This window comes from Anastrepha obliqua, chromosome 4 (genome assembly GCF_027943255.1).
Source record: "Anastrepha obliqua isolate idAnaObli1 chromosome 4, idAnaObli1_1.0, whole genome shotgun sequence".
Taxonomy (NCBI): Eukaryota; Metazoa; Arthropoda; class Insecta; order Diptera; family Tephritidae; genus Anastrepha; species Anastrepha obliqua.
Genome location: NC_072895.1, coordinates 61,490,421 through 61,510,090, shown reverse-complemented (window position 1 = coordinate 61,510,090; position 19,670 = coordinate 61,490,421). Strand labels below are relative to the sequence as shown.

General features: G+C 37.1%; 4 protein-coding genes across 5 annotated transcripts in view; 2 read left to right on the top strand and 2 right to left on the bottom strand.

The window, feature by feature from the left end:
- LOC129245403 (cytosolic endo-beta-N-acetylglucosaminidase) overlaps positions 1–7,096 on the top strand; it is a 51,981-nt gene extending 44,885 nt beyond the window's left edge. Inside the window, exon 6 of the mRNA XM_054883532.1 lies at positions 6,762–7,096. The gene's annotated coding sequence lies outside the window, so the exon portion shown is untranslated. The remainder of the gene's footprint in view (positions 1–6,761) is intronic.
- LOC129245406 (protein immune deficiency) lies at positions 2,914–5,084 on the bottom strand. Of its 2 annotated transcripts, none has more exons than XR_008582406.1 (3): positions 4,065–4,987; positions 3,544–3,942; positions 2,914–3,489 (listed from the first exon to the last, which is right to left on the bottom strand). XR_008582406.1 is itself a non-coding variant. In XM_054883535.1 (3 exons), exons 2-3 carry the CDS (start codon positions 4,839–4,841, stop codon positions 3,766–3,768), a joined length of 954 nt encoding a protein of 317 aa, XP_054739510.1. In that variant the 5' UTR covers positions 4,842–4,904; positions 5,003–5,084; the 3' UTR covers positions 2,916–3,765. The 2 variants fall into 2 exon arrangements, 1 of the variants encoding a protein (XP_054739510.1); XM_054883535.1 differs by adding an exon at positions 5,003–5,084 and having other exon boundaries at positions 2,916–3,942; positions 4,065–4,904.
- Positions 6,922–10,866, top strand: LOC129245404 (G2/mitotic-specific cyclin-B). The gene is made up of 5 exons (XM_054883534.1): positions 6,922–7,181; positions 8,188–8,324; positions 8,464–8,738; positions 8,803–9,680; positions 9,755–10,866. Exons 1-5 carry the CDS (start codon positions 7,149–7,151, stop codon positions 10,043–10,045), a joined length of 1,614 nt encoding a protein of 537 aa, XP_054739509.1. The 5' UTR covers positions 6,922–7,148; the 3' UTR covers positions 10,046–10,866.
- Positions 10,867–16,288: 5,422 nt separating this feature from the next.
- Positions 16,289–19,391, bottom strand: LOC129243952 (ATP synthase subunit alpha, mitochondrial). Its single transcript, XM_054881445.1, has 4 exons — positions 19,172–19,391; positions 17,721–18,301; positions 16,787–17,588; positions 16,289–16,719 (listed from the first exon to the last, which is right to left on the bottom strand). Exons 1-4 carry the CDS (start codon positions 19,235–19,237, stop codon positions 16,510–16,512), a joined length of 1,659 nt encoding a protein of 552 aa, XP_054737420.1. The 5' UTR covers positions 19,238–19,391; the 3' UTR covers positions 16,289–16,509.
- Positions 19,392–19,670: the final 279 nt, after the last annotated feature.

Sequence of the window (19,670 nt, the reverse complement as noted above, 5' to 3'; positions counted from 1 at the left end):
TTCAGATATGCACAAAGTTTTTTTCTTTCTTTTGTTTTTTCTTTGGTTTTTGTGTCCTGTTCTTCTTCCTCATACTACTAAGTTAGTCTGTCCGGTCCTTTATTTCCAACGAAGTTACATTTCGTTGGAAAAAGGTATTAATTAGAAACTTCAACATCACTCTCCATACATGTACAACAACAATAACAAGCAATCAAGGACAGATCTATAAATGCGTTTCTGCCACATAAAGAACTCATGAAAGTGTGAGTCCCTCCATTTGTGGAACAACATCAAAACGCACACCACAAATTGGAGGAGGAGCTCGACCAAACACCCAACTAAGGATGTACGCGCCAATTACACTTATATGCATAAGTAGGTGTATATACTATATACTGGGTCGCTAAAATAAGTTTGCGTTAGGTTCAATTTTTACGAACCTAAAATCCTCTCAAAGGAAACTTTCAAACTATGGGGAGTAATTGCAAAGTTTTTTCTATCGGATGTGGGCCGACCCGGTTTAAGACACAGGTTAGCTATGGTCAACGTGGTTGAAAAAAAATCATCTGTTGTTTATTATTTTTATACTGTGATTTAACAATTTGTTATAAAAACATGTCGGAATGTCCACAGAAGCCACGCAAGACCACATACGATACATACATATCTACAAAAATTTCTGGCAAACAAATGGTTGTCTACCATACATATTTTACTGTTTCTTGTTGTTGTTGTTGTAGCAGTAGCTTTGCCCTGCCAGTTAGTGTAATCACCGGTCGTCTTCGTCTAGCTCATCTAACGGTAGGCCCAGCAAAGTAGCTGTTTCGACAGGTTGGGTCCACAGGGAGAGGGGTGTTAGATGAGTGGGTTTGATGAGGCATGTTAAAAGGTGGTTAGTGTCGTGCGGGGTGCCTTCACATGCCAGACATTTGTTTACTATGTCGGGGTCGATTCTGGATAAGTAGGAGTTAACCCTGCTACAGTATCCAGAACGTAATTGTGCCAAGGTTACGCGGGACTCTCGGTCTGCGACAGGTGGTGGTTGGACTTCGATAACGGCATTCGAAGGTCGGGAGCTTAAGAAGGTGTTAATGGTCTCCCGATGAATTTCGTTTATGGTATTTCTGTACACTCTCCGATCAAGTAGCTGTCTGTCTGTTTGTCTTGGATCTCGTCCGCGTAATTGAGGAAGTGCCTCCTGACGTGCCTGGGATGTGGCTCAGGCTGAAGCAGGTGTCTGCATGGGTGAGGCCTACGGTAACACCCCAGCAGAAAATGTTTGCTGAGCAGTTTGTTATGCTCCTTCAAAGGCAGCATGTGGGCCTCGTCGTGTAATTGTTGTATCGGAGACATCATGCGACATCCTGTCGCGGGCCTTATTGCAGTGTTTTGGCAGGTCTGAAGCTTCGTCCACTGCCAGTCACTGGTTCTAGGCGACCAGACAGGCACAGCATAGTTTAGAACCGGTCGGCCTATTGCCTTGAAAGTCGACAGCAACATTTCCTTGCCTTTGTCCCAAGTGCTGCAGGCAAGCGACTTGGGGACCTTGTTGCGATTCTGTACTTTAATTGCAATAGCGGTTCGATGCGCTGAGAAGGAGAGCAAGCTGTCAAAGGTAACTCTTAATTTTGGGGGTCATTCCCATGGCAGCCGGCTCTACGTTACCGAAATGACTCGGGTTTTTCCCGACCAAGGGCTGCCGCCCCAGTAAACTAGCCCTGTCTAGTGTACCGTGTCCCATTTACTGTTTCTCTAGTGGTACAATTGCAACATGACACTCGGAGGCGTGTCATTGCCTGCAGAGTAGCGACCGATATTAGAAAAAACTTTTACTTAATTTTGGTGTTTCTCACCAACCTATTCCGCTACGGCGGTGGAATATCCCACTATAAATTTCTGTTTTGTTTCCGACTCGGATGCATAGATCCAAGATTCGTCACCTGGTACGATGTCATCGACGTCGTTCTGAACCACCGTGGCTGAATTTCTCCAACATTTCTTTACACCAAGCGACACGAATCCTCTTTGGGACAATTGTCAAATTATGCAGTGTCCAACGAGAAATTTCTTCTTGACGATTAAATATTCATGCATTTATGAATGTATGTTAATCCCACTGATGCCCACAGTTGCCTCTAACTGACGAAATGTCATATGATGACCTTGAATTATCAATTGACGCAGAGTATTGGACGGCATTCACGAAATGCATCCTGCAAGGATCGACGGCCACATTTAAACTCGTTGTACCAGGATTTCACAGCAACTAAATATGGTGCCTTAACGCCAAAAGTCGAAATAAGTTGATCAATACACCCCTGTCTCGATATTCCTCATCGAATATTGTAATAAATCATCGCACGAGCATTTTCAAGAGTTAATTCCATCTTTTGGGCGAAATACATTTTTCAACTCACTGAAAAAAGTACAAATAAAGCTCGGGAATGAAAAAAGCTAAAAATTATCAAACTTGTCTATAAAAATATCGAATTATATCTCATCACACGTAGTGTTGCAAAAGCGCAAAACACAAAGGACAACCCTCGTATTCTTCCTTTAATGCAACTTTTTGTAGTGAAATAAAATGCCCCAAACTAGTCATACGGCATAACCGTATGCAGAATCAGTAATCGGTATTGGCGAGAAGATATTTGCAGATGCCTAAATTTAAATTTTTTTTGGTTTTCCACACAATTTTATTAATGTACATACAGATCATGTATTGCCATACCATGTTTTTAGGCTTAGTGAAATTTATCTAGAGCCTGATTGAAATTTTAGAACCTCAATGTTTCCCTATTTATGTATCTTCTTTCGTACTTTGCGATAGTTTACCATAAAAAAATATATATCACATTATTATATACGTAAATACAGACATATTTTTTAAAGCTGAGCAAACTTTATTATCAGTTGAAGTATCACAAGAAATATCTTTAAATCTAAAAACTTAGTTTTACAAATAAACCATTTTATATTCGATAGAAAATGCAGCTAATATTTTTTTCTTAACTTGGTCGTTCTTTATACAATTAAATTTACTGTCAATGTTTAATAATCAAAAGGTGTATATATATATATATACATATATATGTGTGCATAAAAACCGCGTCAGAATGTTGACAAATCATTTCAAAACTGCGATTGTCTCTGGTTGATTAAATGAGTTCAGTAAATATTAATTATATGTATATATCCATGCTAAAACATTTCAGCATATCAGTTTTTTTCCATTCGCGAAATGTTAGAAAGTTCTAAATTTTTGCTTTTACTGATAACCTGCTTAATGTCTGATAATGGGTAAAGACGAAAAAATTTGATTTAATCTAATATTAGAATAACACAAGCCGGTTTCCAAAAAAAACAGACATACTTACATATGCACATTCATATTTTATGTTTCAATTTTTTTTAGTCCTAAATAAAAAAAAAGCTTAGATTATACGACTCCTTTTTCCTAATATCAAGTATTGCACACTAAAATGCACCAGTTTTTTGTTTGTGTTTCTAAAAAAGCAAAATCAATAGACGTAAATTTTGGTGTAACACAAGGATTGTTACCCTTTAGTGATTTTGCGAAGTTCCGAAAAATAGCTCAAATTTAATACCAAGTCTTCACCACTCTACGTTCAAGGCACTGCTCCACGATATGCGAGAGCCCCTTTTGGAGCTCTTTAAAATTCTGTGTTAAACACAGCAATTTATATGCAAAGATGCATATTCACTGGATAGCAAGGCTTTGCCCATCATAACTGTAAGACGCGTTTCCCGTCTCTCTCCGTATTATTTGCTATTATTAGGAACACCTTTTCTTCTGTCGCCATCCGATTTGTATACCAACTTCATGCGTTGCACACAATCACGATGGTTCGATTCCCAAAGCAATGTAGTAATGTATCCAAGCGTTGCCACGTTATCATCTGCATCACGAATCCACTGTAGCAACAACTGATAGATAACCTGTAAATAATAAGGTATTTTGTCGTTAAATTATTTTTTGTTTGTACAAATCATTAAAAATATCCAAGAAATACATCGAAAAACTTTATAATGAAACGGTAAACTCTCATTTGCTTAGATACCTCTTTGATTCCACCATGCATTTGGTGATCAATCAGTGACTGCTCGATCTGTCCTTCTGAAAGTCCTAACTCTCGCATAACATGCTTCCAACCTTCACCCAGGTGTGTAGATATAGTTTCCAATATGCGATGGTTTGGCTCTTCACGTGACTGCATCATAGTTACAATTGTAGTCGTTTTACGTGGGTATTGTCGTCTCGTATTCTCTGGAACATTGGAACTCCTAGGTGTGGTTGCTTCATCTGTTTTGCTATTTTTACATGAACTATTAGTTGCTATGCCACTAATATTGCTATTAATATTATAAACTGAACCGAAATGCAACTGCTTTATGTTGGAGAACTGCATTACCATTTGTTGTTGAGCATTGTGCACATTCATAGTAGTCAATGTGGTAGGCGCAAGAGCGTTGGGTAGAGTTGAAGTCAAAGCATTGTTACTTGAAACCCGTTCTAGCGCACCTGTATTAGGATTCAATGGAGTTTCTTCCCGATTTTCGTTGCCATTAGATGTCACTTCGATAGAATTGTAATTTGGATCAGACAGTTCACGTACCACAGATTCAGTAAGTTCGGTCGATTGCGTTGGTGTATTATTGTTGCTGGCTAGTGCTTCTTCCTCATCAACGGGCGATGCGTCTGTTTCTAGCCTGCCTTGGACCATTTTAACTTCATCAACATTACCATCACCATTTTCGCGTTCATTCTTATTGGTCATTTTTTGGTTGTCTTTATGACTGCCGAAAAGGCCAGGCAACAGTTTTTTTAGTTTAGGCATTTGATGGATGAGCTTCACCTTGAAACTACGGCCGTAATTTTCCAACTTACTGTCTTAGCCTTGCTACGGAGGATTCCGGAAATTCCAAATAAATGAAGGAAAACAAAAAAATAATTTAATATTTTCTTTTGTCAACATATGACATACTAATTATGTATTACCGCAAGATGTCGCTGGCATCAGTTTCGTTTAGTAAAGTTGCCAATTAGTGTAAGGCCACTTGTTTGTTCAACTTGACGAAATATTTGCGTGTGAAAGCAAAAACAAAAGCCCTCTTCTATTCACCACTTCTCTACTCGACAAACTAACGAAAAATTTGCATGCGAAATCAACAACAAAACGACTCTTCCTTTCACCAAGTGGTAGCAGGGGTGCATTTATGAAGCAACTGGTATAAATGAACATATATTGGCAACGCGGGTGTTTGTACGACAATGAGTTATACCAGTCTAATGAGGGCAGATTTTGCTCGATAACTTTGTTGTTGCTTTCGCATGCAAATTTTGCGTTAAGTTAATAGAGCACAGATTGCAAGCGGAGAAATGGCGAATAGAAGAGGCCTTATTTAACAAACACATGTAATTTTAGCTTTATTTTATATTACTAGGTTCTAGCACATCTAGTTTGCTCTCAGTTAAATACGTTGCCGCAACGGATGCAATGGACCCATTATGATAGGCCTATTAGTCGCTTTTTGCATTCGTCTTTGCGTTATTCACTCATTTTGATATTTAATTTGAAAGATGTCATTCCCTATGAGTTTGAGCAAATAAAAGAAGGCAGTTCTTTAGTGCTGAGTTTGTGAATAGCATAATTGCCAGTGCAAACGACAAATATTGTAGACAAAAATAACATTTGTCGAATTGTTTAAATCGTTAATAGTTATTGAATTGCATTACTGACCTCAGAACTTATAATCTCTGAAAATTTTTAGCAATTACTTTAACCAGTTTCATGCCAAGTTGAACTATGTATGCCTTGCATATTATCATCTAGTATTACCAAAAAAAATTTCGCTGAAACTGGAAAATAAATCTCTTCATACTAAGACGTAATAGTTTTCTACGAAAGCCACGTTGAAACGTTTGATATTAAGTTTTAGCTCAAGTGCATTGAATCCGTGGAGTACAGAATATAGATATCCGAAAACCGCTATATTAATTTTCGCAACCGGATGACACCAGATATACAAACAAAATGCGGTTTTTCGCCGATGACGTCATGGCGATTACGTGTGTTTGTGTATAGACATATATACAATATATTTTATTGTTTTTGACAGTTTCCATTGCTTTCGTTTGCTCTTCTTGACAAACAACTAATTTCTATTTCTCTTTCTCTAGAGTTGCAATCATGTCAAGAATGATAGAATAAAAGATTTCGACCTCCGCTGCGACGTCATTCTCCAAAAATATACCAACAAAAGGAAGAGAAATGGCCTGTTGGTGAAGAGGAAAACTAGGCGAAAGCAATAGAAATTATAAACACACACACACTTTTTTGCAGAAAAACTGCATGGAGTCTTTATATTATTTCACAATTTAGCTCGCGGCAATTCGTTTTCATTTACGGAATTTTTACAAACATAAAATTTCGCTCCTTTTTGTGTCAGTTGTCAGTCACAAACAATTAAGCATCGGTAAACTCGCGAATTTTTGTCCCATAACTCTGGATTTGAATAGCACAATGCCGAGTTTGACGGAATTTTGACGGACAAAATCAAGTCAAAAATATATTCAATGAAATCCTTCTCGGAAGTGCATAGAAAATGTATGACGAAAACGAAAGTTTATTTGCAATATAATAAACAAATTATCATGGTGCCAGAAATCTTTATAATGAAGATTTTTTGAATATAGTTTTAATTATTTTCATGTTAAGATATTTATTATAATTTATGAAAAATTCTTTATCTTGAAGATAAATCGTCACTTCTGGCAACATCTATGGTATTCCCTACATTCAGCTTCGATAAATTGCAATTGAACGAAAAACTAAACGAAAAAGTCGTCGTGTTTTTTCATCCTCGGGTAGAGTGCGGGACTTTTTAAAAGAGCGCTTCAAACAGTAATTGCAACGGTTCGCAAACACCATAATTTTGCTTAGAAAATAATAGAGAAGTGCGACAGAAAAACTTAGCGGATAGTAAAAATTGTATTAGAGAATAGTTTGTCGACTGTTTTCTATCATACAAAAATTGCAATAAAATTAGAAAAAAGTAAGATTGAGAAATTTATATCAAGCTCAAGACAAGTTGAACCTACTAAAGGCTAGCTAGAAATTCTAATTTGAACGAATTGTGGCAAAATGGTGGGCGCAACAAAAATCCGTATTGATGAGGTAAGTGGAAATAATCATATTTTCGTATGATAGAATATGGTATGCCGTGCAAGATAATTTTTACGACTTATATTTTGTTGGTAATAAGGGTTTTTAAAAGGGGCGAGAGGAAACAAAATGGAGGCTGGTGTTTGTGCGAGACTAAAGTTGATTGACATTGGCCACCTATGATGCGTACATGTTCTTATGTATGTTGGTATCTTTTGGTTAACCCGCCATAGAAGTAATTGTATTCTTTGGCTAGGGTCCAGTAACACATGCATAGCAGTCAGTTTTGAACGATGAAAATATTTTTTTATCTATCGACAGCCCTGTACTGCTTTTTTACGTTACTTTCCGTCACTTGTTCCTCGTGTCTTATTAAAGCCTGAAATTATCCTTGCGGTGGTTGGTGTATAGTCGGCATATTTATAATCAGAAATTTTTTAATTCTGCTATGAAAAAACTCCTCATAAAATATCTGCCGTTCGTAGTCGGCTTGAAACTGGTGGTCCCTCCATTTGTGGAACAACATCATGGCGCACACCACAAATAGGAGGAGGAGGAGCTCGGCTAAACACCCAAAAATAGTGTACGCGCCAATTATATATATAATTTTTTGATTATGCCTTACGATGTTAACAATATCCGTATTAATAAATGGATTAAAAATAAAACCTGCAAACGTTTTTGTAAGGAACTAATGTTGTTCTTTTTAAAGATTATGTAAAATTATGTTTACAAACAGACTATTACTTAATTCGTTGCACGCATTTGGCAGTGCCCGCCAAATCCCTAAAACCACCTCTGAAATATTGAATTTTTTTTTAGTTTATTTTTTGTTTCTTTATCCCTAAACGTGGCTTACCTCACGTCGCAAAGCATTTTTTGTTTTATAAAATCAAAAACTAAAATTTATGAAAGTAACAAGGTACTATTTTTTTTAACTTAACTAAATTACGTGAAAATATTAATGTATTCAAATCAAGTATTTTAAAATATCCTCAATCTCTATTCCTATTTTAAGAATGAAGCCAATAATTTAGCGAAAGTTAAAAAGTTTGGTTCGAAGGCAACTGAAACTACAAAGCGTGCAGCTTTGGGAGATTTACAAAATCGGGCAGTTCTACGACTCGCTACCGCCAAGGAAGCCGCGCAGAGAGAGTAAGTACAAAAGCTTTATTTGGAAGCTTTTTTAAATATAAAAATAGAAGTAATTCTAATTTTGAAAATAATGTTATTGCATTTCTGACCAATCATTTACTATTCCGTTATATTGTTTCCTGCCTTTTCTCTACTTTAGAATTGATCTAAAATTGAAAAATGTGATTCAAAACTCAAAGCCACGCGTTGACACGCACTGGAAAAAGTCGGCGAGTACTGCCGCCGTTTCTACCAAGCCCAATACAGTGGTGGCCGCTGACCAGCCAAAAAAGATTGTCACGAGATCGAATTATTCGCGCGGTTCCAATGGGCATGCTGGCCCATCGGCTTTGCAGCGTAATGCAGTAGCCGGTCTAAATAAACCTAAGACAGTTACTACAAAAGTAGTCGAAAATAAATTACAACCGGCAAAAAGTAAGTAAAAGTTTTCTGGTTATTTGGTAAATTTCTCACATCACATATCTACGTATTGACATAGTTTGTAAATCCAAAGCTGCACAAGAGGAAAAAGTGAAAAAGATAGTACCAAACGAAGATCATGTAATATTACGGCGAGAAGACAGCAATTTATCACTCAAGTCTTTAAACAAATTAAAAGCAGCGTTATCTAAGGATGGTAGTAAGTTAACAGCGGCCAAACTATCTGCTCAGTGCATAAAAATCGACCCTAAGACGAATGTTGCAAAAAAAGACCCCTCGCCCGAAAACAATATCGGCAAGCTGTCTCAATTAAAAATCATAAGTGCGCCAAAAGTGTCATCCGAAAAACTCGAAGATGTTGAAGATATCGATTCTGGCGATTCTGACCAACTTTTACTGGTATCCGAATACGTAAATGATATATATGATTATCTCTTTAAATTGGAGGATCAGCAAGTTGTACAGAAAAATCATTTGGATGGCCAGGAAGAAGTTTATCCAAAAATGCGTGCTGTTCTCATCGATTGGATTAATGAAGTGCACTTTCAATTTCGTCTGACACCAGAAACGTTCCAAATGGCAGTAGCCCTTATAGATCGGTACTTGCAGGAAGTAAAAGACACGAAGCGCACACATTTACAATTGGTGGGTGTTACAGCACTTTTTATTGCCGCCAAGTATGACGAGCTCATACCACCATCAATTTCGGAATTTGTCTATATAACCGATGACGCTTATAATTCTAAGCAAATTGTGCAAATGGAAATGAAAATATTGAAAACACTCGATTGCAATTTGTCGCGACCTTTACCTATACATTTTTTGCGTCGCTTCTCAAAGGCGGCTAAGGTAGAAGATATACACCATTCGATGGCCAAATATTTTCTCGAACTTTCATCTGTAGAATATGAATTAGCAGCGTATAAACCGTCTGAGGTAGTAATCGCATATGAAACAAAAAATCTAAGGACGAATAAGAAATTTTAATTTAATACAAAATTATTTTACAGATCGCCGCTGCGTCTCTCTTTTTAGCTTTACATTTACTTAAAGATGACGCGAAATCGCCAACTGGGTTTAACAACAAGCACTGGACGCCGACACTGCAATGGTATTCACATTACACAGCTGAGCATTTGCGACCAATTGCGAAGAAAATTGCGGGCGTAGTGCGAAATGCAGCCACTGCCAAACTGAAGGCTGTCTACACAAAATATCATTCATCGAAATTTCATACGATTGCGGCGCGCTCTGAGTTATATGATAAACTTATTGATTCGATTATTAGTCATATTGAGTGAGCAAGTGTTAAAAAGAGCAGATATAATAATCGGAGCTGCAATGCGTTTAAATTCTGTTTATGTCGTTTAGTTTAATTGTTTTTTATTATTATTTTATTTTATAAACATTTCCCTAATTTTATTATCAAATACTTCCTTATATTTTTATTTTTAAGTATTATGGAACGATTTGAAATATATTACATATGCCAACTCACCATCGGTCCGTCGTTATCATGGGTTACACCTTTATAATGCACGACATTATATCGCCAAAAAAGGTTGGAATTGTGGAATAAGATAATTGTGTCGTCGAAAACAACACTTCAACTGATCACTTCAACGTCACTTGTATGGATAAGCACTCGGACATTTAGTCTTAAATGAATTCTTTAAGAGGTGCAACAACAAAGGCATGTATATTTTCTTAAATGTTTCCTAAATGCAAGGAAAGTACCGACTCATGCAACGTATAGTAGTGAATTAATGTACTTTAATAATAATAATTAAATAAGTTATTGAAATAGTAATTTGTGAACCAAAGGTAATTACTCTTGATGGTCCAACGGAATCTGCATATAAGCGAAATACAGCTTTTTAGTTTAAACAATGTCTAAATTTAGCAGATGATAAATTTATAAAACAATGTAATAACAAAACGTATTAACTTGAACAATGTTTGTGCTTCAAACTGAAAGAATTGCTCTGCTATTATTGTTTATAAATTAAGGTTCGCAGCATAGCTTAGGCGTCTGCTGATTTGCATGCTAATTCTGCTACGCCAGAAATGCTTGTTCTTGTAACTTCTATGTATCATTAAATGTCATTTGTATGTAAACACAGCTAAGTTTTTCATTCAAAAATGTTATTTAATATGTGAGCGAGACGATGAAAACTGTAGCAATGCATGGGCGACTTTACATTGTAATAAATAAATAGGCTTGATAATAATTTGCAGGATTTTAAGGGTGATTTTTTAAGAGCTATAGGAAAGTTTTTCAAAAAAACACAAGTAAAATTCAGAAAAACGCATGAAATTTTTATTTAAATCGATAGTACAGTCTATATAATTTAATGTTTGTAGATTATTTCATGCAAATGTTGACCGCGACTGCGCTTCAAATGGTCCATCCGCTTAGTCCAATTTTGGCATCCTCTTTCCAATGTTTCGGTCGGTATCTCACATATAAATGCTTGAATGTTGTCTTCCAATGCGTTAATTGAAGCAGGCTTATCTGAATAGATATGAGCTTTAACATAGCCCCACAAAAAGTAATCTAAAGGCGTTATATCGCACGATCTGGGTGGCTAATTGAGAGGTCCCGAACGTGAAATAAAATGGTCACCGAACTCGCCTCTCAACAAGTCCATTGTTACGCGTCTTGCTGAAACCACATGTCATGCAAGTCAAGCTCTTGCATTTTGGGCAAAAAAAAGTTGGATATCATTTCACGATAGCGCTCACCATTCACAGTTACGTTACGATTCGCAGCATCTTTGAAGAAGTACGGCCCAATGATACCTCCAGCCCAGAAACCGCACCAAACTGTGACCTTTTCTGGATACATTGGTAGCTCTTGCAATTCTTCTGGCTGATCTTCACTCCAAAATCGACAATTCTGCTTATTTACGTACCCATTGATACAAAAATGAGCTTCGTCGCTGAACACAATTTTTTCGATAAAAAAGTGGATCTTAAAGTTTCTTAACAGAGCACGCATTTTTATAATAAAATTCAATGATTTGCAAGCGTTGTTCGTTTGTAAGACGATTCATGGTTAAATTATAGACCAAACTGAAGATGTTTGACAGTGAAACAAAACACGAAATGTGCGTCAGCTGTTTAAACCAACTGTTTAAAAAGATAATACCTAAAAAATAACCCTTCGTAGTACCAGTTCCATTTCATCAATCATTAAAATGATTAAATTTCCCATTTCAATTAAATCCCCATTGCCACATACATTTCGTACGTACGTGTGCGCTTCTAGCGTCGCAACAGCCAACCCGCACAAAGGTCGTTAAGCCACGCATATTTCGGTAGCAGTAGCTCAGCAGTAAAGCAAAGCATCCAATGCGCTTGAACAATGCAAAAATGGTCACAAAAAATTCAACAATTTTGTTATACTTGAATGAAATGGCGGTGAAGTATTTGACATGCCAATAGCGCACGTACGTGCTGCTACGGTGCTTTGTGGAGGTATTTGGACAGTAATGACTACTTTTCGTAACTGAGGCCCTGTAACTGTTGACAACAGTTTTTTCAGCCAGTTGATGTAGCAGCATTGCGTCTGCCCACCTATCTCCACGTAATTCAAGAAAAACGTACTGTATGATATACATACATACCTAACACACTAAATGGGTGTTGCTGATAAGGTGAAATGGGCAACGTCGAAAATGCGCATAAAAATGTTTGTTTGCTTTGTTGATGGTTTTTCTGCTCTATGCTCACCATGTGCTACTTTTATTGTTGTATTTTATGCAGCATTTACTACAAATAATAACCGCCCCAAGTTCGCAGTTACTACGTGCTTGTGTGCGTGGCGCCGCTGCGTTCACCCCTACCGTTGTTGGCTGTGTAAAGAAAGAAAAAAAAAGTGTCGTCGGAAATAATGACGCTCATAAAACCGTCAAACTCGGATTTCGAATAGGCGCACAGCCAGCGCTAGAAAGTGGCGCTTTTAGGTCGCACCAATACAATTGAAAATGTAAACATAAACCTGCGCAACAGAAGAATAACAGAGTTAATGCGAAAATTCTGTTAAGCATAACAGTGGAGCTTACAGTGGTGAATTGACCTTGCGCAAAAATATATATGTATATACGTGTATAATATACACTTAGTGTCAAAAGTAACACGAAAAAAAATTAAAAAATTTTTGAAATAATTTTTTTTATTTTTAACTATATAACAACACTAAACTTATAAAATGGAATGTATAATTAATTTTACAACGCTCCGTTTGAGAAATAAATGATGGATTTTATTATATTGCTCATTTAAATATAAAAATTTTAAAATATTCCAAAAAACTCGCGAAAAATATACACGTTTTTAGGAGCGTCTATTGGGCATACAGTTTACTAATATGGTAGTATCTTCGACAGTGATCTTTTCCACTGGTGTTTGGGTCGTTGTCTTGTTGAAAGCGGTATTCATTTACTAACAACATCATCTCAGCGTCTTGCTTTAAATTTGGCTTTAAAATATCCAAAAAGCAAACTTATCCATTGTTGAATCAATAAATTCCAACTTTTTCATCCTAGCAGCTGCAGTTGGTAATACATTTTTTTATTCAGCGCTGTGCCAGATTTCCACAACACAAATTTTATTCTTTTAATACTAAAAATACAATGCTTGCTTTTCTTCGAAAAATAACATTTTTCCCAAATTCTGGCGGCTTTACTTATTTGTTAGGGAGATTCCTAGCGACTTTCTCATTATAGCCGGATTTTCTCAAAACTCTTCTGGCAGTTGGAGCACTAATATATTTTTTTTTTGTAAACTTATTTCATCTTTCACTTTTGAAGCAGTTATCTTTGCATCTTTCTTCACAAACCCTGTGTGTTTCCCTCTCTGTTAATTTACAAGTGCGCTCTACTCTTGGCCTTGGTACTTTCGTAGTTTTGAATTACTGACCAAACTGCTGCCCAGTACATTCCAGTTCTTCCTATTTGTCGATAGTTTTGGACTTTTTCCACTAATTTAACTATGACTTTTATGTCACCGATGCCAATTTCTTTTCTTGTTGCTTCCATTGTAAGGCTCCGCACATAACTCTATTGGAAACCGATAAACTTAAAGCTTATAAAATAAAAATAATAATTTTCCTTACCAAAAACATAGTTCATACCAAAAAGTCGCCTAACAACACGAAAAGCCGATACGCAAATCATGAGCGTGCACTTTTGACATTCACCTCACTGTGCATTACAAAAATAAGCACCGTAGAATCGATGGCGATGCATTGTATGCACATTACGTACACACACATACATATGTATGTACATACTTATACATATTTATTTAGCAGTTAGCTAAGAGTTTTGATAAAAGGAAAGTAAACGTATTAGGAGCATATAAGCGCACTTATGTAATTTATTTGGGGGGCACAAGTGCATACCCAAGAATGAGGTAGCTTATGCAGTAGCTAGAAGAGCTGTAGTTACGAAACAAAATCGACTTTTCTGCCATTGGGACAACACATCATCAAGGAAAACTCCGAGGAGAGAATAGCTAAGGCTTCGTAATTCAAGCCGACACCAAAGCGTGAGGCTAAACTAAGTAAAGTCCTTACAAAGAGGATATAATCAGAAGAGTTTTAAAAGATCATAAACACCTTCAATGCTACCAGGCATTCTTATCAGTCACTGCGGACTGCGTAGTCAACTGCATAAGTTCAAAATATGGTATAAAGACTCCTTATGATTCTGCTACTTGTCTCCATAAACACCATCACTCTGGCTTCTCGAATGCCATGCCATATACAGAAGTAAATATCTCGGTCTGGTATGACCAGAAAAGTATAAACGCTTAGGCTAATCCAGCATCATCCTAACATTAATGAAATAACTGCACCTGAATGAAGTGTAATGTAGTGTTGGGGGCACAAAAGGTCATTAGGTCGGAGTGTAAACTTCTATCTAACTACTTAGTGCCCCATATCTCAAATTTTTACAAAAGGTATCGCATCTTTGAATTTAAGCATTGGCTTTATTATACAACCCGAATTTGTATCCAGCCAAGGATTGCCACTGCAGAAGCACTGGACGGGCAATGTTTATGCTGCTAGAACAACAATAGCAACATGCATCAATACCGGAAGGTGGTAAAACTACTTTAGGTGTTTTTTGTTGCTTATTTAAAAAGAAAAATTGTTAATGTGTACACATTCAATATTTAATTTCTATTTATGTACACTAATAGGAAAAATTTAATTTGTTTAAATTTTTTATGGGAATTATGCAACTCAATTGAAGAGGCGGAACTTATGGGATTAATTTTTATGTGTACGTTTCAGCACTCTATTCTTGGTGTGCAGAAAATATTTTTGGACAATTTTATTTATCGGAAGCTCACTTATAATAGCCAATATTTCATCGCTTGCTTCATTTTTCTAGCTTTTTCTGGGCAGAAATGTACACAGAGGTTTGATATGACCTGCCGAGGAGCAACTGCTATTAGCAAAAACTTTTCTATCATTTGGTTTTAAATGTCCTTATTGAGTATTGAACCCGGGCCTACCGAACGGTAGTTACGTATAAACTGATTCGGCTACGTCCGCCTAATATTCAGTAATATTTCCCACAAATTGTCTTCCTTGTGCACGCTAAGAAGTACGCGATAGTTATTTCTTTTTCTAAAACATACTTCTTCAAATAACTTTTGGAAATGCCTTAGACGTTACTTCTTTCAGATAGACGGGCAAACGATCTTCTAAAAGATAGCAGGGATCTCACTTAACTGAATTTGAATGGGGTAGTTATAAATTAGCTTAGTCGAAAACGGATATCAAACATTTCATTCGGGTATTTTTTATAAAATAGAAATTAAAATTGGTAAACATATTGTTTTTAGACACCTATCATCTAAATAATTTTTTTTTTTTTCAAATTGATTCTCTTTGTTTTACCATAATCCTTTCACTTATCCTATTTTCTGCATCCTGGCTATCAGCAAATGAATTTGCAAATTGAACGCATCCAAAATGTAGCAGTTGCTAGGGATGGTAAAACAATTTCTCAAACAACTAAATAAACAAAAACATTTCGAAAATGTTTAGTCCAAGACGGAATTTCCCCCATTTCAAAAATAAAAGCATGTTGCGGTTTTTAGGCTTCCGGTCGAACTTTTGGAGAAATTTCGTTAACGGTTTCTTATAATCACAAAATGTACTCCGTTTATTAACTTTTCTCTTCACAATAATTTGTTTTTACTTGACTGTACGAGTATTACCTTAGCATAATTTTAGTACAATATATTTACTATTATAATTACTTCAGTGAAGTTGCAAATCGAAACATAAGCATTAACGCAGTCATGCGCGAATTTGTGCAACAATTAAAACATAATTTTTTTTGGCGCTCTCGTAAAATGTATTAAATGTGCACATAAACAGCACGTGACCTCATCGAATTTGGCTTCTTTGTTGGAATAAGACCTACAGACGATTGACAACCGCATACTTTCCGAATTGAGTCCCTCTATTTAGTTTGATATAGAGTTTAAGATTGTATATAATAAAAAGGAAACATGAATGGTATTTTTCTATTTTTTGTAATTATTTAATTTCGTTTTTTCTTCGAATTATCTTGTTTTGTATCTTAATGTTTGTAGTGTATAGTTTATGGTAAGTGTTTTTAGATGCAACCTGCATTTGCATTTTTAGTTGGTATTGTTCGCGTAACCATTAAGTAATGTAGCTGTTTGTGTTGTCGCTACTGTACTAATTCAGTTAGGCTTTGTCCAGCATAATCATCACTTAAGCCTGGAAGGTTGACAAGAATTTCGTGACAACATCCTTCAGTTTGGCATCAGAGGCCTCAGAGATTTGACCATCCTTCGCGATTTGGGCGAGCAGTCCTTGTTCGTTGGTCTTAATGTGTTGTAAGAATTCCTTTTCGAACTTGGTGATCTTGGCGGGATCCATCTTGTCCAAGTAACCGCGCACACCGCAGTAGATGACAGCAACCTAAGCAAAGTGAAAACATATACGCTTGAAAATATTAGAGGCTTTTTCATTTTTGCTTTTCACTCACTTGATCTTCAATGGACATGGGCACATATTGACCTTGTTTTAACAATTCAGTTAGACGTACACCACGGTTCAACAGTTGTTGAGTTGCGGCATCCAAGTCAGAGCCGAATTGAGCGAAAGCAGCTACTTCACGGTACTGAGCCAATTCCAGCTTCATGGAACCAGCGACCTGTTTCATGGCCTTTGTCTGGGCAGCTGAACCGACACGCGATACAGACAAACCTACGTTAATGGCTGGGCGGATACCCTTGTAGAACAACTCAGTTTCCAAGAAAATCTGACCGTCAGTGATAGAGATGACATTGGTTGGAATGTAAGCAGACACATCACCAGCCTGTGTCTCAATGACGGGCAAAGCAGTCAAGGAGCCACCACCCATAGCGGGCGACATTTTGGCAGCACGCTCCAATAGACGGGAGTGCAAGTAGAACACATCACCAGGGTAGGCCTCACGACCTGGGGGACGACGCAGCAACAGTGACATTTGACGGTAGGCAACAGCCTGTTTTGACAAATCGTCGTAGATGATTAGAGCGTGTTTGCCCTTGTCACGGAAGTATTCACCCATGGCGCAGCCAGAGTAAGGAGCCAAGTACTGCAGAGGGGCGGCATCGGAAGCAGTAGCTGACACAATGATGGAGTACTTCATGGCACCAGCATCGGTTAAACGTTTCACGATCTGGGCGACTGTCGAACGCTTCTGACCAATGGCAACGTAGATACAATACAATTTCTTGCTCTCATCTTGACCGTCATTGAAGCGTTGCTGGTTGATGATGGTATCGATGGCCAAAGCAGTTTTGCTGGAATAAATTAAATATATATATAAGTAAAACTAATAGATTTGAATATTAAAGCAGCCATTTATCTATACATGTGTATATGCATTTATCTGTGTTATACATTTGTTATACATATGTTTACATTTTTCTTACCCAGTCTGTCTGTCACCAATGATCAACTCACGTTGACCACGACCAATTGGTACCAAAGAATCGACGGCTTTAATACCAGTCTGCATAGGTTCGCGTACAGATACACGGGGAATGATGCCAGGGGCCTTAATACCAACACGGAAACGGTCCTTGGTGTTAACGGGTCCCTTACCGTCAATGGTGTTACCCAAAGCGTCAACAACGCGGCCCAAAAGTTGATCACCGACTGGCACATCGACAATAGCGCCGGTACGTTTGACAATATCACCTTGTTTAATCAGTTTGTCGTTACCGAAGACGACAACACCAACGTTGTCGGGTTCCAAATTCAGAGCCATACCCTTCAGACCGGAAGAAAATTCCACCATCTCATCGGCTTGGATGTTGTTCAAGCCATAGACGCGAGCAATACCATCACCAATGCTCAACACACGACCGGTCTCTTCCAAATCGGCCTTGGGGGCAACACCCAAGATGCGTTCCTCCAAAATGGAAGAGATCTCGGCGCTACGCTGAGTGGCCGAGACATGAAGTTTACGTGCAGCCAAGGAAGCAGCTGGGTAAGCTGCTTTGCAGGCAACCTATAAAAATTAATATTAGTTAGTAAACGTTATTGTTTAATTTAGTACTATTGGGGCAATCGCATGCAACTTATGTTGGCATCAAGCCAAGTTCGTCAGTGAATATAAAATTGCCTCTTTGGATGAATGTTCTGCCAATAATTTGTAAATTGTGCCACACCGTTATACAAATTATTTGATCCAGAGTGCGCTGACCATTAGTTTGTCAGATATTTTAGGATCACACAATGTGCTGATAGGTGCTTATGTAAGACATCAGAGTGATGGATTGCAGAACCGACCTGCGCATTTTGTTACAGAAGCAACAAAACTTATCCTTCTTTTTAAGTCAAATTAAGCAGAATACCAGTGATATGCTAATTTTTCTTGTTCCAATTTCGCATTTGGTAGTTTTACTATTTTTTAACCATTTGACTAACATAACCTTAAAATCGATATCACAATGGTTGCCTTCGTTCAGTGTTCATACAAAGACGAGTGCTGTTCGGCGATTGGGTTGACAAGCCGTATGTGTATAAAATTATGTAACAAGAAAATTTTAAATTTCACATAAAAACTTTTTCACGTTTTTTAATATATTATTCTTGGTATTTCAGAAGATTATAGCGCCACCATAACAATATTATGTAACACTTTGTCCCAACCTGCAATACTTTAATACACTCGTAAACAGCGGTACCAGCACATTGCGTAACTTTTCTCTATCGAACAGGCTATGAATTCTTATTTCAATGCGAAAGAATAAATTTTAGAATTTATAAACACATTTCCAATCTGTACAAACATTACATTTCTTCATAGGCATCAACTTCAAATTTTGGCTGATTATCCATTGCTTTTTGATTTCTATGTGAAATAACCGGTGCATACCTGTGTAGCAGCTTTTGGCAAACTACGTGCCACAGACGAGGCCAAACGTGCAGAAATCATCGACATCTTATTTTAATTTTCCTCTAATTTCTCCACTTGGATAAAAAAATAACTTTGCACCAACGACAATTCTCTCGCCTTAATTTCCTAAAGATGGTTAGCTGATGGCTGCCGATTTCACGTTCACTCTATTAGCAAAGTGGTACGAATTGCCGACGTTCGACGTTTAGTAGTTTCGTTAAATTGTAATGAACTCTTGCTGAATGAAAATGAATTGACGAGTATTCTTTGACGAAGCGACGTTAGGTTGCCAATAAGAATATTTTGATGGGGATATTAAGCCTTATACCAATTTTATTTAAAATTAAGTTTTGTATTAATAGAGAAAATATTTTCTTATCCCTACTAATATTATAAATGTGAATGTAAGTTTGTTTGTTACGCTTTCACGCCAAAACTACTTAACCGATTATTACGAAACTTTGTACACATGTTTTTG